General features: G+C 31.8%; 1 protein-coding gene across 1 annotated transcript; it reads left to right on the top strand.

Annotated features, from left to right (window-relative positions):
* The first annotated feature begins 1069 nt into the window (after positions 1–1069).
* On the top strand, positions 1070–11865 carry LOC134708562 (uncharacterized). The gene is made up of 5 exons (XM_063569207.1): positions 1070–1182; positions 6933–7127; positions 7571–7672; positions 10644–10761; positions 11595–11865. Exons 1-5 carry the CDS (start codon positions 1176–1178, stop codon positions 11680–11682), a joined length of 510 nt encoding a protein of 169 aa, XP_063425277.1. The 5' UTR covers positions 1070–1175; the 3' UTR covers positions 11683–11865.
* The last annotated feature ends 10593 nt before the right edge of the window (positions 11866–22458 follow it).

Below are 22458 nucleotides of genomic sequence, written 5' to 3'. Positions count from 1 at the left end.
GAAGATAAAAAACATACATCAATTTAACAAACTCATTCATTGCCTTTTATTATACGATTGTATTAGTCTATGTAAATTCAACCCTTATAAGATTTTTAAAAAAAAGTACTGGGCCCCAATCCTTACCCTGACTGGCACATGGTTAGGTTATCATCAACTCTGACGTAACCTTGTGCGTTTGACGTCACACTTGTTGATATAAAATAATTTTATTGTTCAAAGTATGAACAGAATATAGTCTATAGTTCTTTTATGCATTTTCTCTATAGAATCTTAAGCAAGTGTTTCCCTAGTCCTTCTGGTAACTCGTCTATATTCTTAATGTAAATTTATTCTAAACAAAAACATGTCAGTATGAATCAATGAAACGCTAAAGGGTAAATAGACGAAGCGTTAGCAAGTATGAAAGACAACATAGATCCCAACCCCTTAGTGGTTCAATCAGTAAACGAATATTGAGAATTCAGTTATTTTTTATTTTTCTTAGTAAACGATTGCCTTGTTTGTATTTATTATGATCTTTCGGAATTCCAAGTCCTCAGTGCTGTTCGATTTTGTGCTTTCCTTGGAACTTTCTTTCCATTGGGGCATCGCTGATTATTTGTTTTGTGAATGAGGAGCGCGACTAGTTTGGTCCTGGAACCTGTGATAGTTAATTACGACTTCATTATAAACGGATACATAATGAAATCCTTTCTCAAAATCTGCGACAAAACAATTTATCAATAGTTGAACCATAACGAGCGTTCAAGTGAAAATTGTATTAGATTTTGATTTCATTTTCGAGAGATGAAAGCAAGAACTATGTTCAACCGTATGCAGTTAAAGTTACCACATTTATGTCGCAAAACAATTGATAATCTAGATATTAGAAGATGTAGCATGAGTGTCAAAGAGACAACACCATATCTATAATTAATATTTGTAAAAATTAATCAATTTGAATCATAAGGCCTTCTGCACTTTAAGAACAATATATTTATCTAAAGCCATACAAATATCAGGTGATGGATATGTTCAAATTACATTATGTTTTCTTGATGTTATTACTTCAAAGTATCTCATTACGATTTTTTACTATGATGACATCTACTATGTCATTACATATACTTGTGATACATTAAAACGTTTATGTGTATAATTCAAATATTTCAAGTAAAGTTATCCTCTTCAAAATGAAAGGTAAGAATGTAATTGTTGTATAAAATATTTTGAAATGTTCTAATAGGCAGAAACTAGTTGTTTATTAATTAATTATTCATAGCAGGATAGTGTGTAAGCTTGTTGACTTACTGCATCTGGTTTCGCTTTTACCCAGAGTTAATTGCTTTGTCCGCAATTTCTGTTTGTTAACTTGATTTGCCCCTTTCTTGTCGATTCCAGAGATTTGAACGTCTACAAACTATTGACGCCTTAATTTACACACGGAATTCATTGTGAAAATATGACATCAACTGCAGTTGAAAACGTCAGAGTTCCAACGATCAAATAAAATCTGAAACATTAGAAATTTTAAAATGTTTCTAATTTTTTCGGGGAAAAGACAATCGTCTTAGATAATTTTCAAATTTAAAGTAAATCGCTTATTTGGAACTTACGTGCTTGCTTAATTTTAGATATTCAAACTAGTTGATTCAATATTAAGAGTACTAGTCTAGAAATAATATGTTAACTTGGTGGATCTACCTAGGGAAGTAAATGTGTCAAATCCTGCGCGTTATTTATGATTTTTATAACTGCAGCCCTATAACTTTACATTTAAAGATTCAGCTTTAAGTCGATTTAATACGGACTTTACCTGTCTGATTATATTTTCTATATCATTTATGTTTTATTAACATCTTCACCTTGTTATTGTATCTACTATTGCATTACTAAAGGGTGCCACACTTCTGGACCAGGATATTTATTACTTCGCTTTTCTTTTTAAATAATATGCATTTTATAAGCATGAATACCTTAACATACTCAGAAATGTTAGTCGTCTTAATTTAGTAGATTACAATCATATACATTTGTAGCATAGTGTAAGAGTTGAATGATCTCTTAGAAAATTTATTGAAAACTAGCTCTAACTAGTACTTATTTAAAGTAAGTTAATTTGTAGCCTTTGGTGTTGCCGACAAGCAAATGTATTATTAACTAATGATTATAGTTTTTCAATGCAAGCATGCACGTTTTATTGATCCATCTTCTGATGAAGTTCATTGGTGATTTACTTACATGTTATTGCCAATAACTGGTAAACTGTCAATCATTAAACAATGAATTATTTAATCGTTTTTTTTCAAGATCAGACTTTAAAAATTACAGATAAATCGTCTGCCACTACTCAATATATAAATAGTGGATCAAACTGAAAATTAAACCAAATTGAGATTTCCATTAAGAATTAAAATGATTTGCTATAAAGCTCATCTTCAAAATGAAATGTACACTTACGCGCTCGGTCATGATTTTTTATTTTCAAGTTATATCCCATGATCCGTATTGTAAGAGGGGTTATTGTGTCTTCAATAAGAACGAACTATTTGCTATTTAGCAAACATCAATTGATCCACAAAAGAATCTGACCATGATTTCGAAACGACAAGTTTTAGTAGGGTAAAGACTTAAAATAAATGATTGGTTGAATATCAAGTATATTCGCATAAAAAAGACTCATAATAAGTGGCGTATATGTATATATTTTGTGTACTGCAATATATTGTATACTAGTACTACATTATATACACCAAGAATTGAGTGTCGTTCGTATTTTGTATACTACAATATTTTATTCCCAGCTTAGTATATATCCAGGATTTTATTTGTTAACGCAAGTCGTTACAAAACCAATAGCATAGCCCCTGATTTTTGCTAACCCATATCCCCGGACGTTGCTATCCATTTACCCGGGAGATGCACGCGCGTTTATACGCTGCCGGCGTCCATATTATAAACGGCAAAGCGTGTTTCCTCTCACACAGAAAATGTAATTCTGGACAAAAGATCCAAAAACCCATGCGTCATCAACAGAGAAAACAAACAAAAAGGCTGATAACTTATTACGAGATTATCTCTCAGAGAAAAATGAAGACACACTGTTTGAACATTATGGGCCTGGTCGGCTAAATGATGTTCTGAAACATTTTTGTCTTGACGCCCTTAAACCAGACGGAGAAATGTATAAAGTAAATTCGCTGGATTCATTCCGATACTCTCTAATTAGATATCTAAAGCCCCCTGTTTTAAAGGAATTTGACATTATGAATCATGAAGCCTTTAATGAATGAAATCAAGTATTTAAAACCGCGCTTACAGAATTAAAAGCCAACGGAAAAGGAGCCACACAGCTCTTTCCAATAATATCAGAAATCGACAAGACAAAATTGTACTCTTCAACTTTTATGCAAACAAACTCCCCCACTGGTTTATTAAGTAAGGTACAATTTGACATTCGAATGTACTTTTTAGACGAGAGGTTCGCCTCATGGTGCACTCGGGTACTTCAGGTTGTTAAAATACCCATTTCTACGGATATGAACGTAGATAACTTATTTTGTGTACTACAATATTTTGTATACTACATTGTGTACCCTCATAAATGTGTGTCGTCTATACATTATATGCTACACTATAGGATACACTTGGACCTGATTAATAGCTTAGAAAATGTACAGTATACTGATTTTAGATAGCACTCGTTAGAACTTCGGCTTATTCTGTCATTTCAATGACAAATCTTTGTTGTTAGCAACCAGCAGTTGCAAAAAAATGAAAACGTTACAATTTTATGCGTCCGAAGTATGTATTCTGCAATGGGGGTTTTATTTTGTAAATACAAACATGAAAACATGTCAAGTGTGTTGATCTTCATACGATTGTAGTTCAAAGTTTGTTACTGACATGTTATTGTTGTAAAGACTGTTTATAATCGTGACTTTCTTTTATAAGTCCATTGCCCATTTCGTCCTTATTGTTCATAGCAAGTGATATTTTGTATGAAATTGTTTTTTGAGGGGAAATTTCCCTTTGAAATATTGACTTAATTTAATAAGGTGTAGTTCAGAATTATGCTAGGGGTTATGCATTCATAGTGTAGGATACTTATCTGCTATAGTAAAATTATTTCAACCTATGGCTGAATTTATAAAAATACCAATCAGCACACAAAACTTCTATATGTTGCTTTGGATACAGCTCTATATTGTTCCTAGCAACAAGGTGTTTTTAACTCGTTTTTCCAGCTTCACTGATGAGTAGTCTGCAGACGAAACGCGCGTAAACATAAAATTCCTATCATGTTATCTTTGACAAATTTATTTAAATGATCTAAAAATAAAACCTTAAATTTATATTTTTTTTCTTGTCAAAATTATACAATAATGTTAATCTGTTTAGCAAATTATACGAGAATTGACAGTTAACAATGTAAAACTTAAATAGAAAAAATGTAAAAGACAGATGCAAGTAACTTGATTTACATGACAACCAAAATATTTTCGAAGTGAAAAAATGTAATAAATTAGGCGTTTTCAAATTGTTTATCTCCCTTCACCTGGACGATAAATTCAATTATTTTCATCATACTATTGCAGTTGACAAGATTACAGAAGGCCATTTAGGGCCTCTCAAAAATATATTACATGTAGGAATTCGAAATGACGGATTTAAATCGATATCACAAATTGAATAATTCGTTATAAAAGATTGACTTTGTGATAACGAATTGGTGAAAATCGTTATAATCGACCTTGTGATTCGAAATAATGAATAAAGTGATCACCATTTACTGTAGTTTGTTTTAACGACATGAAGTCGTTATATGGTTAAAACTGATTATATTCGTCATAACGATAAGTAGAATTAGTTATCACAGTTTATTTTATATAATTTATGAAAACATTTCAGACGTAAAAAAATGTCGCCTATTAAAGATTTTTTCAAAAATGGTGATGGTGTCCTATATGTTGTTATATATATATGTTCCGGACCATATGAGTATTTGGACCATATAGGTATTTTTTCAAACATACAATAGAAGTAATACGTATTAATTTTACATTTCAAAAGCTACATAAACATTAAATATTGATGCCACAGCCAGTTGATCTTAGTTTTTATCGCTAATTGTATTCGTGTATGCTTTTGTATATTTAGAATGACATTCAAACGGTACCATACATGTAGCTTTTCTGCGATTGCTTGTTTTGGCTGCGTACACTGATATCGACTCGGACAATTCCGATGTGTCTACGGTGTTTTTAAGAAACTTTAGATCTCCAATATCGTAAAATGAATATCACAGATCAAATTAAATAAAGGCAGTAGCTATTGCATGGCACTTACATGATATTTTACCGGTCTTATAATAAAGATTAAAATAGAAGTATAGAAATAAAGAATAGAAAAAAATAAAGAAACATACAATTTTGATATTTTACTTATAAAAAATCTCTTAAAAAATATCTTGATCTTTAAAAAATATAATGAACATTGCCGATGATATCATCTACTTTAAACAATAACATTCCTTTTACAATATGTTTTGACATCTTCTTATAATTGTTCTTACAAATAGTAAGTAATATTAACTGTGTAAAAATGTTTTTTATCAGTTTTTTTTTAATATTTATGAAAAAATGACATTTTAGTGACGTAACATCCAGTAGAGTCACACCTAATGAAGAGTTTAAAAGTAAACGTGTTGATTACCCCGACCATATGAGTATATACCCATATGGTCATGACCATACGCGTATGGTCCAGATACTCATATGGTCCGGAACATATACACTCTTTTCTCTCTAGTCGCGTAAATTGGTTATTTGCACACAACCTTTTTCATTGTTTTGTACTTATATAATGTGAATAATGTGTGTACACAATTTCAAAGATAGATTGTTACAATTTGAAGCAAAGTAAAAAATATTTTTTTGTGAAAATGGATATTTAAGTTAGATTTCAACCTTTTTGGGAACAGAAAAAGCAAGTTAACAATTTATTTTACTTAAAGGAGCCTCAGGGTTATGTTGTCAATTTCAACATTTATATAAAAATAAAAATGTGTTTTTTTTTTCTTGCGATGTGTAAAATTGCTTTATTTTCTTTTTGTTTTTGTAATTTCTTTACAATGCTTCACTTTGATGTTTATACATGACTAATATGTTTCATCCTTTTATCGTAAACCTATATGTCTGGTTTTGCTTTTATCATATTATGACATTTATAGTCTGTGGATGTGATGGGTTTAAAGAAGCTTTGGAAAATAAAAGACTGGTTTGGCTATACCAAATTTACCCAGTCAGGTAAAATGCACAACAATGTACAAGTACTTATAGATATAGGAAGATGTGGTGTGAGTGCCAATGAGACAACTCTCCATCCAAATTACAATTTAAAAAGTAAACCATTATAGGTTAAAGTACGGCCTTCAACTTCTACATATTTTGTTAAATTGTCTTTCGTTGTGTGTGTTTGTATACACTCACACGGTTTAAAATAGTACAAATTTGAAGAGCATTGAGGATCCAAAATTCCAAATGTTTCGTGTCTATTACGGCATGAGGTATGGTAAAAACGTAAAAAACATAATTACTTGTATACACCAGTTTTCGTAAGAACACATATGTTCTACATATGCTGGTACTATATAAAATTGATAATAGTTACATGTAAACCAACGAAGATGATATAAGTGTATAACTCAAAAACCTCGAAGATTCAAAAAGTATTGGAAATTAAATCAATTAATATGTTAAATAATTTATTATGGTTATTACTAACATTTAACTTGTCTGACTTCCAACATTGGAGATGTAGAATATTTCTAGCACATACTTGCATCATCGCGGTCCTAACTTACAGCAGTATGTGCCAATATTGTCTGAATTTGTATGTTTTAGCAATTCATAGTTTTTGAAAACAGATATTTTATTTTGTCAATAAAGGTTTATTATTTGTGTTTTTGGCAATACTTTTTGCCGGAAGTGCAAATGGAACTATACGAGTCCTGCGGAGACCATATAAGAACATACAAATGTGTCCGGATGGCCTTGTCCCAGATCAGGTTTTCCCAGATCAAGATCGATTCACATGTAAACCTGGACCTGGGTCTGGTAAAAATGTTAAGTGCAAAACCTTTCGTAAGTATTTGATTTAGACGAATATTGTCATGATTATGAATTCAACTTTAAAACTTAAATGTATAGATATTAGTAAGATGCAGACAGAAAATCCGCAAATGTATAATTAAACTTCAATTATTGAAATAAAGATAACATGAAAGAAAAAGACTTTGTTTTCCAGTCTGATAACTATTTGCAAAGAAATGATAGTAATAATTAATTTATAACATAAACTGGTTTCTAAATTTAAAAGTATGTATATTGTGTTTACAATTTGATAAACGGGGACATTTATTAAAGCAAATACGATTTTGAAATGTTACAAATGTACGAGTATATAATGAATCAAGTGTATCTTGGATTCCGATTTTATATCAATATATAGATTCTTGATTTTTTAACATGTTTTTTTTTTTATTTTGTGACTCAAAATGTTTATTTGTAAGATTTGTTTTTGGTAGCTTCAACGGCGGGCAGTTTTTTCCAGTGTCCTAAACATGGTTATTATAGTGGATGGTTCCATTTAGGTTTGAAACGAATGCTGAAATGTTGTAGAGAACCAAGTAAATATATACAATGTATATTCATGGAATGGGATCACTCAAATAAAAGTTGTAAACCAGGAAGAGCAGACGTTAAAACAATAAGAAAATCTTTGAGCAAGACAAATAGATGTCAGTCATATTTTCCTTATATTAGACTAAATAAGTCAAACATCATTTTTAGTAAACCGTAAAATCACCACAATACTGAACTTAGAGGAAAATCCATTCGGAAAGTCCATAATCACATGGCAAAATCAAATAACAAAACGCATCAAAAACCAATGGACAAGAACTGTCATATTCCTGACTTGGTACAGGCATTTTCAAATATAGAAAATGGTGGATTAAACCTGGTTCTATAGCGCTAACCCTCTTACTTTAATAACAGTCTCATCAAATTCTGTTATATTTACATTGATCCGTTAATTAGATAGTCTTATATTTATTTTCTGTTTGTTTTGTTTTCACATCGTTGTCAATAAAATAAAACTGCGACTGTCATACAAGTAAGAGGTAAAGATAGCTTTAAAATCTGGTTTTATCTACCATACATAAGAAATGAATAAATAAGTCAGGAATATGACAGTTATTATCCATTCGTTTGATGTGATTGAACTTTTGATTTTGCCGTTTGACTCGGGACTTTCCGTTATGAATTCTCTCGGAGTTAAGGTTTTTGTGATTTTCCCTTTTGAACACTTGCATTAAAAAGGCGAACAATTAAAGCCTAAAACTCATTTATATATACCCTGACCCGTTTCATCCGATCTTTTTTTAATCGTAAAGTTACCAGGGCTGTGTATTTAACTAATCTACACATTTCTCTATAAGAGACCGGCTTGGTATTCTTAGGGTAAGGCGAAAATAATTACAAGCTAAATTTATCGTATAAGATGAATAACTATGGCTATCCAGTCTTTCATATCAAGTCAATACCAACTGTGGCCAATCCCATCTGTATATGACACATAAGGCAAGAGACTTTCCTCCTATACCTGCACGAACGAATAATTATCATAATCGTTTTCTTCCTTCTTTTTTCAAAACTTGGAACGAGATTATAATATAAGTTATACATTCCGAATAATATAGCACTTAAATTTCTCAGAAAACTAAGATCGTCTTTACTTCTCTAAAATCAAAACTTACAGCAGTGGCCTGAGGGAACACTTTACAAAACAACATTATCAACTACTCCTTTTTGTAAATGCAGATAGATTGAGATATCTGAACACATTTTATTGCGTTTTACGCATAACTAATTTCTTAGATGATTTATTTTGAGAGACATCAGTCAAATATACTACACTTATTGTATTTCTTTGATATTTGGCATTGAGACCTAGATTCTTTCTACTATCAAGCAAGCTTTCATTTTGTTTATTTTCTTTTTCTGACATCAGACTCGGACTTCTCTTGAACTGAATTGTAATGTGCGTTTTGTTATGCGTTCACCTTTCTACATTGTTTACAGGTATAGGTGGAGGGTTGAGATTTCATAAACAAGTCTAACCAAGACGCATGTTTACGCCTGGCCAAATAGTTATCAAAGTTACCAGGATTATAATTTAGCACACCAGACGCGCGTTTCGTCTACATAAGACTCATCAGTGACGCTCATATCAAAATATTTATAAAGCCAAACAAGTATAAAGTTGAAGAGCATTTAGGATCCAAAGTCCTAAATAGTTGTGCCAAATACGGCTCAGGTTATCTATGCCTGGGATAAGAAAATCATTAGTTTTCCGAAAAATTTGTTGAAGAGCATGGCGAATCCAACATTCCAAAAAAATGGGCAAATACGGCTATGGTAATCTATGCCTGGGATAAAAAAAAGATTTTTTCAATAAATTCAAAATTTTGTAAACAGGAAATTGATAAAAATGACCATGTTATTGATATTCATGTCAACAAAGAAGTGTTGACTACTGGGCTGGTGGCAGTGGCATTCATCCAGTGATGTAAATAGTTATCAAAGGTACCAGGATTATAATTTAGTACACCAGACGCGCGTTTCGTCTACATAAGACTCATCGGTGACGCTCATATCAAAATATTTATAAAGCAAAACAAGTACAAAGTTGAGTAGCATTGAGGATCCAAAGTCCCTAACAGTTGTCTCAAATACGGCTAAGGTTATCCATGCATGGGTAAAGAAAATCCTAATTTTTTTCCAAAAAAATCGAAATTTTGTTTAACAGAAAAATTGATAAAAATTGCCACATTATTGATAATCATGTCAAGTCAGGAGCATCTGAAATTTGTTAGTCTTGTATTATTTTTATTTTATTATCTTGTGTACAATTCGGAGTATGACTTTCATTATCACTGAACTGGTATATACTTGATAAGGGGCCAGTTGAAGGACGCCTCCGGGTGCGGGAATTTCTCGCTACATTGAAGACCTGTTGATGAACTTCTGCTGTTGTCTTTTCTATTGTCGGGTTGTTGTCTCTTTGATAAATTTCCTATGTCAATTTTCAATTTTATCCAAACGTTTTCCTTTTATTGGATATACAAAACATTTATGAAAATATTACACCACACGCTGCAAAATAGATTAAAATGAAATTTTAGAACTGTGTTTGGCTGGAAGCACTTTTATGGTTAAATGTAACTAAGGAATGATAAGTTCAGAGTGTGTAACCTAGTGTGTATAATGATAAAGGATTTAAACAGGGATAAAGTTACAATACAGACGGGTGCCACATGTGAAGCAGGATCTGCTTACCCTTCCAGAGCACCTGAGATCACCCCTAGTTTTTGGTGGGGTTCGTGTTGTTTATTCTTTAGTTTTTATGTTGTGTCATGTGTAATATTGTTTTTTTTTTTTTTTTCATTTTTAGCCATAGCGTTGTCAGTTTGTTTTAGAATTACGAGTTTGACTGTCCCTGTATTATCTTTCGTCCCTCTTTTACAATTTAATTATGTCGAGAAAGTTAAGTACCGTATCGCTTATTATGTTACACTTCCACTTAACCCTCTTTAGGTATACAGTACTCCCGCAAGGATTGTAGATTTGTTTATAATGACAAGGTTCTTCGAGGAAAGATTTTTAGAGTTGATAAAGGGAAGTTCATCACTACATCTTGGTCTCCTGATGGCGGGTTAGTATTAACGTTGTCAATTTATATAATATACATATGTTTCAGTAAGGAAAAGAAGGATAACTCTAGTTTGTCAAAACTGTGATAAATAATAAACAGGTCAAGGCTTTCTTCAGTTCCTTATACACTCTTATATATATAACATGCATCAACTGAATGATCTAAGCGTGATCAGAGGTTTTGAATATGATCAAATAATGTAACCCTTGGTAAAACTTGTGATTAATATTGGTAATGTTTTACTTTGTTACAGATAGTTCTTTATGTGCATATTTTTTTCGATTATAAAAAGGAGCTACTTCTCTTGTAACAACATTCATTTGGTTTTAAAAGAACTTACCTTCTAAATACTAGTCTGGTGTACATCCACCCATGATGACGCATTCTTAAGAAATAATATAATGCTAAATCATGAAGATTACAAAAATGCAAACCGCTAAGTTAAGTTTATTACATATGGAACACATGAATTATGAACACAAATACATACTCCACACAACATAAAACCCAAACAGAAACAATCAATCAATCCTATCAATCTTATCTTATCAATAATAATAAAAAAGTGACTTGTCCAATTTTAGAAACGATCGCTTTGACGCTGCGATGGTGTGTAAAAAGTAAAAAAAAAAAGATAAAAGTACGTCGGCGAGCTTCCAATAAAAAAAAACAATTAATGAGAAAGGCTATGAATTTAAACTTAGTCTGGATCAAGTTCATTAATGGTCTCAGATTTACGCACAAATGTATATTGGGGCAGATAACTGTCGCTTTAGTAGTACCTTTTACATTGTAAAACAATTTTCTCTATAAGATCATGTTTTCTTTTTCAGGGTAACTTGGTTCACCTATCAATGTGCATACAATACTAGTCCTCGAATCACATATAAGGACTTTTTCACACATGGTGGTAACTGGTAAATTGTTTGTCAATCTTAAAACTGATGACTAGTTTATAAAAGATTCATTTAAAAATGATCCCTCACTTTGTTATAATTTAAATACAATAAAACAATGTTAATAAAAACGCTATGATTTTTTTAGTTACAACTTTTCAATATTATGCATTGCAACTACTGAATGAAAGTAATATTGACAGACCTGTTTGAGATAAAAAAAAAAAAAAAAAAAAAAAAAAGCAAATGTTTTCTACGCAAAAACTGATATTATATTCATTGATTTTCAACATGATGAATAACGAAAATGTAAATTATAATAATTGTTTGAACTAAATAAAACATATATCCATTTCGCGTCTGAAAGCAATATAAACATGATTAAAGCAGAAGCAAGACAATTGTATACTGAAACAAAACTTAAACATTGCAAAAAGATACACTTAAAAATTAAACAAACCTTTGATTAGACTTTTCCGGAAGGAAAACATTTGTTTGGTCTTAAATATTACAATTTCAAAACATATTCAGGAGAAATTTAATCTATCATTTAAAAAAACACTTACCCCTCTTAAATTTTATTGTCGAAAGCGTTGATTCCATGAAGGAAATCTATAATTCAAACTAGAAAAGAAATCAGAAATATTTTAAGAATTAATGTTGTTGCTTACATAATTGAAGACAAATGCATTATGATGACTATTAGCCATTTTATTGATAATCATTTTTAAGATGTCGATAGTAAATTTATACAAAATTGTTCTAAATATGTCTTCACTGAATAAAGTTATCACAGGTACCGATATTATAATTTAGTACGCCAGACGCGCGTTTCGTCTACATACGATTGATCAGTTACACTCATATCAAAATATTTATAAAGCCAATCAAGTAAAAAGTTGAAGAGCATTGAGGATCCAAAGTTCAAAAAATTGTGCCACATATGGCTAAGGTAATCTATGCCTGGGACTAGAAAATCTTTAGTTTTTCGAAGAATTCAAAGTTTTGTAAACAGAAATTTTACAAAAATGACCACATTATTGATATTCATGTCAACACCGAAGTGTTGACTACTGGGCTGCTGGTGATAGATACCCTTGTGGACGAAACGAAAGCAGTGGCATTGACTCAATGGTGTAAATAGTTATCAAAGGTACCATGATTATAGTTAAGTATATCAGACGCGCGTTTCGTCTACATAAGACTAATCAGTGACGCTCATATAAAAATATTAACAAAACCAAACATGTAAAAAGTTGAAGAGAATTGAGGATCCAAAGCCTCAACACGGAGCCTTGGCTCCCACCGAACAACAAGCTATAAATGGCCCCAAAATTACTAGTGTAAAACCATTCAAACGTGAAAACCAACGGTCTATTCTATATGAAAAAACGAGAAACGAGAGACACGTATAAATTACATAAACACACAACAACTACTTTACTTTACGACTAAGGACAAGTGCAAACATTTGCAGCGTCATTAAACCTTTTAATGGATCCAAACCTACTCCCTTTTTCTGAAACAATAGCATAACATCACAACATAGAAAAAGATGTTGATCCCAAGCTACATTCAGACAAAACACTGTGTTTCATTTTTAGCCCAACAAACTAAATCAAAGAATGAGTCAATCATAAAAACAAAGAAAAAATCATCGTATCTTGTCTAACGTGATATTATACTCAATCTAAATTTGAAAGCAACGCGTTGATACGATACTTCATAACATAAAAATATGAAAATAATAATGAACACTTCGCAAAATAGGTACTCCTATTGTCGTTAATGGAGAGTTAAAAAAAAAGGTCAACTTACACAAATCACGAATGTCATTCAATCTTTGTGATAGCTTCATTAATGTATTATCACGAATACAAGCACTTGATTTTATATTGCTTAATTCTTCTTTTTAACTTGATATGCATGGGAGTAAAAAGGGGGATTTTTTCTCGTCTTCGTGAAAATAAAAATATTTGTACCCTAATATAATCTATCAGAATTAGTTATGTCTTGCATCTTTTCACGGAACTTATGAATGGTGCAGTGCCTGACTGCTTTAACAAGAAACTAAGAGATATTCGCTAGGATCTTTGGAGATATGTATCAACTGTTGAAAACATATGAAAACAAATATTTTAAAAATATGAATATGTTCTAAGTTATATATACTGTTGACAATAGCACGTTATAATGTTAGTGTCAGCCCAGTGTGAAAGATTACGTACCTTATCTTAATACAAGGAAGTCACACTAATGCGTTTGTATCCAATCAGTCGAGTATGACTTATTTGGGTCGTTGACCGATTATATATCCATACACAAACTCAGGCTGTTGTCTGACAAATGTTGTCTGAGGGGCATATGGGCCTTTATTCCAAAATATACTAGTGTAAACTTTTAGTACCATACACAATCTTAACGTTAATATGTATTGTAATTGAACATATAGGAAAACTGTTTTTGAAGATTCTTTAAATAATGTAATTCTTTAAAAGCATGATATTTTAAACCAAAAAGAGAATGGAAACGGGGAATGTGTAAAAAAGACACTAACCCAACCAAAGAGCTGAAAATAGCTCACAGGCCACTGTTTGAGTGCTATTGACTGATTATACAGCCAGCAGTCCATCTATCCTTATCTTCATCAAATCAACTTTTAATAAAGGCAACAGTAGTATACCGCTGTTCAAAACTCATAAATCCATGGACAAAAAACAAAATCGGGGTAACAAACTAAAACCGAGGGAAACGCATTAAATATGAGAGGAGAACAACGACACAACACCGAAACGGACCAAGCAACAGCCAAAACACCACGAGAATAACAAATATAACATCAAAACCAAATATATGAATTAGGGATAGACAAGTACCGTGCCACGTCTTATCTCAAAAATAAGAGAAAACACAAACGACTCAACGTTAAAATGCAACACACACACAGAAACGAACAATATTATAACAATGGCCATCTTCCTGAATTGGTACAGGACACTTTTAATGGGAAATAAAAGTGGTGGGTTGAACCTGGTTTTATGGCATGCCAAACCTCGCACTTTAATGGCACAGTTAAATATAACATTGAAAGGAAAACAAAATATTACAGGACTACAATACAAATAAAAAGCAGAACATATTAGACAAAGAAAAGCATGATTAATAGATAACAAAAAGCATCAGGTTTAAAATTCAATACGCCAAAAACGCGTCTAGTCCACACGAGACTCACCAGTGACGCCCAGATATAAAAGATCGAAAGTGAAAGAAATACAAAATTGTACAGCACTGAAGATCAAAAGTTGAAAAGGTTTTGCCAAATACGGCATTGTTTGTTTTGCCCAGGATAAGAACATTCATATTATATAAAACAATTCACGCTTTTGCAAACAGTAAATTTTAACAAATGAATATGTAAGAGATATACATAAAGAAACTGAAGTAAAAACTAATTACAGAAAATTAAATTACAGAAAACTAAACCCGAATACATAACGCCCAGATATACAAGATCGAAAGTGAAAAAAGTACAAAGTTGTACAGCACTGAAGATCAAAAGTTGAAAAGGTTCATTGTTTTTATGCCTTGGATAAGAACACTTTTATATAGAACGATTCATGATATTGCAAACAGTAAATTTCAACAAATGAATGTGAAAGATATATTCATAATGAAACTGAAGTATTAACTTATTACAGAAAACTAAACCCGAATACATGATGCCAAGTTCAATACAGCATAGACACACCAGAATCAGTCCAGGCGTCGACGCAATTAAAAAAATTACGTCACATACGATGGCGAAAAGGCAAACGTTATGCTACATTTGAATTTATGAAATTTAGAAACAGCATGACGTCACACATGAATCCTGGTACTTTTGATAACTATGAAAAACTATAATTTAAAAGTGAGCTAGAATTAGGATTGTTTTAAGATTATATTAGAACTAAATACTGATAATTCATTAAAACAAAATGCATATTGCAATACTTATTAATAGCAATTAACTGTAATATAAATATATATATATATGTCCAGTTTGTTATGAATCCAACTTCATAACTTTTAAAAGAAAATAACAATTGCATAATGAAAAATGTGGCATAAATGTCAAGTTGCAACTCTCCTTCCAAGTCACAATTTGTAAAAAGTAAACAATGATAATAGATCAACGTACGGTCTAATTAAACATGGAGTCTTTGTTCACACATACGTCTTCTGAGTCCGAGCCGCTTGTCATGGTGGATTTGCCCTACTAAAATGTGTTCATCCTCTAGATTAAAAAGCAAACAAGGGACGTTTATCTCTTGCTACATTTTAGGCAGCCATGTATCGTTGCGATACAGGAGTGCTTCGCATCCCTCGGCGAGCTCGATTTTCTCTGCTTCTTAGGCTCGGCAATTATTTGTTTTCTTACATGTTCCTTCACTGCTCGCATGTTGTATCTATCATTTCGCACTACTCTGTGCCATTGATTTGACACTTTTACTTATTATAGCTGTTTGATTTGTTGCTCCATCATTGTCAATATAATGGAATTTTAGGCGACTGTCATGTAACAACTAAGAGGTTTAGCTAGCTATATTTACAAGTACTGAACAGTTGAAATAGAAATAATAAAAAAAAACTATTTCAAGTATCTTCTTCCATTTCCACCCTATACATACTGGGAAAAAAAGTTAAAGTGGAAATAAAAAAAACAGAATAATATTCACTATAGTATAAAGGTTACGTGTACCACTGACGGATATCTATGATAGTAAACATGTTTACCTGTGATAAATAATTTGATAATTAACGTACACATTTCATCGTTTGTCATTTGTTAATGAAACAAAAAATATTATTATGGGTCTGGATGGGGTGTAAAGAAAAGATATATACACAGAAAAGAGAAAAATAGGTCAAATAAAGATGATGAAGTCGTTGAAAGCTTTAGTTTTTGGTGTTACATTTCCATTGAATGTAGCTATATATATATATATATATACAACTCGTCTAAACATCAACCCAACAATGTTAGATCTGTAAATTTGCTTTCGCAAATTTTTGGTTCTTCCCTCGCCGGGATTCGAACCCATGCTACTGTGATATCGTGACACCAAATCGCCTGCACTGCAGCCGTCCCGCTAGACCACACGACCACCTGGGCTCTCAAAAAAAGAGCTTTCGGTGGCCATATGTTACCTTTCCACGTCAGTTTTAATCTAGCGGCGTACTACAGTACATGATATATAAGGCATGAAGATGTTATTGTTACAGATCAGCTAAATTATCTATAGTAAAGGATCCTACAAATTAATGTAAGATACAGTCACAGAAAATAATTATATTCATAAATACGTCTGAGTCAGTGACAACCCTACAACAGATGTATCCATCGGATCGCCATCAATGATGGTGATACATGGCTGTGTACATAATGTATATACAACTCGTCTAAACATCAACCCAACAATGTTAGATCTGTAAATTTGCTTTCGCAAATTTTTGGTTCTTCCCTCGCCGGGATTCGAACCCATGCTACTGTGATATCGTGACACCAAATCGCCTGCACTGCAGCCGTCCCGCTAGACCACACGACCACCTGGGCTCTCAAAAAAAGAGCTTTCGGTGGCCATATGTTACCTTTCCACGTCAGTTTTAATCTAGCGGCGTACTACAGTACATGATATATAAGGCATGAAGATGTTATTGTTACAGATCAGCTAAATTATCTATAGTAAAGGATCCTACAAATTAATGTAAGATACAGTCACAGAAAATAATTATATTCATAAATACGTCTGAGTCAGTGACAACCCTACAACAGATGTATCCATCGGATCGCCATCAATGATGGTGATACATGGCTGTGTACATAATGTATATACAACTCGTCTAAACATCAACCCAACAATGTTAGATCTGTAAATTTGCTTTCGCAAATTTTTGGTTCTTCCCTCGCCGGGATTCGAACCCATGCTACTGTATATATATATATAGGCTATATCAGGATGTTGGCAGTAGCTACGTACTTCTCTGTGACCATAGCTAACTTAGAATTGATAATAGAAATGTGGAATGTGTCAACACTACTAACCATTAAAGTCCGAAATGGCCTATATATGTACTCGACTGTACTGATTTTTACTCGACCAGTCTGAATTGGTCTGACTTTTACTTGACATTACTCGACCTCAGTCTGAACCGTACTTGACTGTACTGAATCGTGCTTGACCCTTATCTTTGCCGTTGAAAATAGTCTGAAACAGTCTTAAACCATTCTCGACATATATTCGACCTATTTTTCCAGTCTAAACCATACTGAACCAAAGGTCTGAACAGTACTCGACCAATCTGAACCATACTAGACCAAAAAAACTCTACTTTTTTAACTGTTAAAATAAATGTCTTTTTTACTTACATATACATGTATATAACAGCCAACAAAATTTATTAAAAAAAAATAACCTCATATTAGAAATATATCTGATTATATTTAGATGAAAAAATATATCTTATATAAAACTTATATCAAAAAGGGATAAAATTAAATGAATAAATACAATTGCATTTCTGATAAGTGGTGAAATATAAAAATAACCTCTGTTTGGGGGCAAACTCATAAATAAGATCACACCTGGTCAGAGGTATTACATTCTAGATAACATTGATTCAAAATGCAACATCCTGTTTAAGTTAAATAACAAGGCCTTTCGAATATACATGTATGTACTAGATAAGTTATACACGAATTTAAGAAATAAGGGCTTATTTTTTACCTGTACTGAGGTAATTAGAACATATTAATTAAAAGTGCTTTATGTATGCCATGTTAATTTGATAAAAAAAATTACTCAAATTAATTGAAATAATTTTTTACTGTTACTTTGGAATACATTTCCTTTTTTAAAAAGATTATCAAGGATTGTAATGGAAATTCTATTATCATGATTACATTAAATTCTTGATTTAATAAAAGAAAACAGTTAAGCTCTCATTTTTTTTTTAATTTATTTAGTTTATTTGAATACTATTATATTTATAAATCAATAAAAAAACACATTTTACTGCATTATTAATTCAACTAAATCTATACTAGGCTTAAATTAATGGTGAAAATAGTCCAGTTACCATAAAATACTTCCGAAATTTTCATAAAATTTTGAATAAATATTGAAAATATTAGTCATTTGTTAGTAACAATTCATTTTTTTTTAATATTTGATCAGCTTGTTCTATTTATAATATAAAAGTTGAAATATATTATTACGTCAGTGTTGATTAATATTGTGTTGAAGTTATATTATGATTATTGATTATTGTGAAATTTTTATTTCAATACTGTATTGAAAACATTTTTAATTTCAAGTTGTTGTTCAATTTTATTTAAAAAAAATCCTAAATTAATAAAATTCAGTTGATAGATACAAAGAATAGGATTTGGGTGGTTAAGACTTGGTCGAACATGGTTCAGACTAGATCGAGTATGGTTCAGACTAGGTCGAGTACGGTTCAGACTACGTTGAGTACGGTTCAGACTAGGTCAAGTACGGTTCAGACTAGTATAAAGTGGTTAAGTACTGGTCAAGTACACATTCAGACTGTTAAGTATAGTTCAGACTACAGTCGAGTATTATCAAGTAAATCTAAGACGAATTCAGACTGGTCGAGTAAAAATCAGTACAGTCGAGTACAGATATAGGCCATTTCAGACTTTTAAAGGTTTGTAGTGCAAAGAGACAATAACCCGACCACAGAGCAGACAGCATGCCACCAATGGGTCTTCAATGCAGAGGGAAACTCCCGCAACCGGAGGTGTGCTTCAGCGTGCCTTTTACAGGCGGAAACCCAATTGAAATAGAACAAAAGAATCGAAGCTCTTTGTTAGAGAAGGTGATAAATGCTTACTGTAATGCATATGTTTACTATAATAACAATTTTTGTCAAAGTTAATAAGAACAAATAAAACGACAAATTTGCATAAGTTTGCATAAGTATAACATAATAATGCAGAACAATTAGATATCAAGTCGACGACATGGGTTTCTATATTACCATGGACGGAGAACATGTAAATCTATTAGTTTAGTAATTTTCGCGTCTGCCCTTCCATTATGTGACTCAAGAAAAAAGGGGTAAGAATTGAAGAGAAAATCGAGTGCACCTTTTTATGTTAGGGCGTGTGTGAGGTGTATATTTTGTCTTTAAAACGTAGAAAGCAAAAAGTATTTGATATATCATTTTTATATATCAAAGCTACAGGTTGACTTTATAACATAAAAAATTCACAGTACGAAAAGATGAAATATATGGGTCAAGTGAAATACCTAACTTGTGAATCACAAAAACAGAGTAGGTGTGTTCGAAAAGCTATTTTTTTTTACTAAAAGTACTTGACGACAGTCTTTTAAGTTGGATGACGAAAATGCATATTGTCGAAAAAAAATTATGTGTGATAACTAGGGTTTATAATCTTCAACCACTGCAAATTTTTAGTTTGCCCTTCCACAAAATATTTAATTAGATTTATTTTAAAATGTTTAAGATTTTTCGATAATTCTACCTGACAACCGGTCAGACCATAGTTGTGAGTTGAATGAATTCAGACAACATCATTAACTGATGCTCATTAGCCAGTAGATACATTTGTCTTTTTAAATACAACTGACATATTATTATTATTATTATTATTATTATACAATATTTATATAGCGCATTATATAATTTGAAAAATTACCCTAAGCGCTTAACATGAATAAAAAAATAAGATACATAAGGTAAAAGCAACATATACAATCACATAAATACAATATCTGAGCAGTGGCGTGTAAAATGAAAACATTGATTGTCGGTTAAATAGAATAATATAAAAGAATGTACAACCCACACAAAAAATTAAAATTTATCAAAATGAAAGAAAAGTAACTATAAGAAGTATATTAAATATGATTTAAAATTTCCTCTGTATAAATTTAAAATAAAAAGTAAAAGTTCACAATACAATCAACTGGTAAAACAAATTGTTTATAAATTTCAAAATTTACAAAAAATCTATGAGAGCACTTCGGAAAAAATATGTCTTAAGATCCTTTTTAAAAACGTCAAGATATTGTTCATTTCGTAAGGATGAAGGTAAGCTGTTCCAAAGAGTTGGTGCGGCAATATCGAACCGTCGTTCACCATAGCGTTTTGTCCTAACATCGTTTGGTAGTCGTAACAGCATGCTTTTCTCCGATCGCAAGGTTCTACCAGGTTTATAATGTTCAACTAATTCATGTAGGTATGATGGTGCCTTGCCATGAATTGCTTTAAAAATGTACAGCAGGAGTTTGTACTGACAACGAAAATGAACCGGTAACCAGTGCAATGAAATGGGAACAGAAGTTATTGAAACATATAAGGGTAGTAATGGTGCTATGTGGATAAATTTATCGGTTTTCAAGAGCAAAATTGGCAGCGCGTCATCCCTACAATGACTTTCATTTCTACGATTATGAAAATTAACTGGCGTAATGGGGAGATTATTGTGACGAAGTAAAATCCTGACTGTTAAAATGTAAAAAAAAATGTATCTAAGGAAATAATTCGTAAATATAGCTCAACACGCAGACATCTTCTACGTTCAGGTATTTCACATCCAATCGTTTATAATAATATTCTTTACAAAGCACAAAAATGTCGTCATTCACCTCATAAGCTTGTAAAACCTTTAAACAGACTTATTAAGAAGAGAAACTGTTGTCAGGTCGTTAAAGATTGCATATTTTTGCTTCAATATTGATTCACTTTAATACAGGGTCTTTGCATTATTATACAAACATTAAATCGTTCAGTGTTTGATTACTTTTATGTTAATATGTCTTTTTGATAGCGTTCATCCATTTCGATTGAAAGTGTATTACACTAGTAATTTTTTGGGCCTCATTTATCTTACAGTTTGGTGTAAGCCACCGCCGCGTGTTAAAGGTCGAACTTTAATTAATGATTTTTTTTCTTTTTTAGCCATGGCGTTGTCGGTTTATTTTCGATCTATGAGTTTGACTGTCCCTCTGTTATCCCTGGTCCCTTTTTATTGACCTATAATTGTTTTTACACATTTTTACTTGGATGGAGAGTTAATTTGCTTTATCGCACTCATACCACATCTTCTTAACTAAATGAATTGTTTTGTGTGTTTTATTTCAATGGAAGTTGTTATCAAAGTTGTGCCATAAGACTCATCAGTGACGCTCATATCAAAATAGTAATAAACCAAACAAATACAAAGTTGAAGAGCGTTGAGGATCCAAAATTCCAAAAAGTTGTGCCAAATACGGCTAAGGTAATCTATGCCTGGGATAAGAAAATCCTTAGTTTTTCGAAAAATTCAAAGTTTTGTATACAGGAAATTTATAAAAATGACCACATAATTGATATTCATGTCAACACCGAAGTGCTGACTACTGGGCTGGTGATACCCTCGGGGACGAAACGTCCACCAGCAGAGGCATCGACCCAGTGGTGTAAAGAATATTCCCTATATTATGAATTTGAATAACTCTTTCTACAAAAAAAAAACAGATTTAAGGACGGATTTTCTATTGCATTACATATAAAAGGCTCAAAAGGCGATTCAATTAGCAGACACTCGTTTTATAGTGATTAAGATAAATTAGATAACACAAGGTTGACTGATGTACCCCTATGTATGACATTTTTACCTATTATGTCTAATTGTTTTGTTCACACATCATTGTCAATATAGTGGACTTAGAAAAGCTTTCCCAATTATAATCTTTTTAATGCGGTCTTTAAACATTTTATGTACTCCAAG

The sequence above is a fragment of the Mytilus trossulus genome, chromosome 2, assembly GCF_036588685.1.
Source record: "Mytilus trossulus isolate FHL-02 chromosome 2, PNRI_Mtr1.1.1.hap1, whole genome shotgun sequence".
NCBI classification, from domain to species: Eukaryota; Metazoa; Mollusca; class Bivalvia; order Mytilida; family Mytilidae; genus Mytilus; species Mytilus trossulus.
The sequence above is the reverse complement of the archived record's forward strand: the minus strand, read 5'-3'. Positions and strand labels throughout refer to the sequence as shown.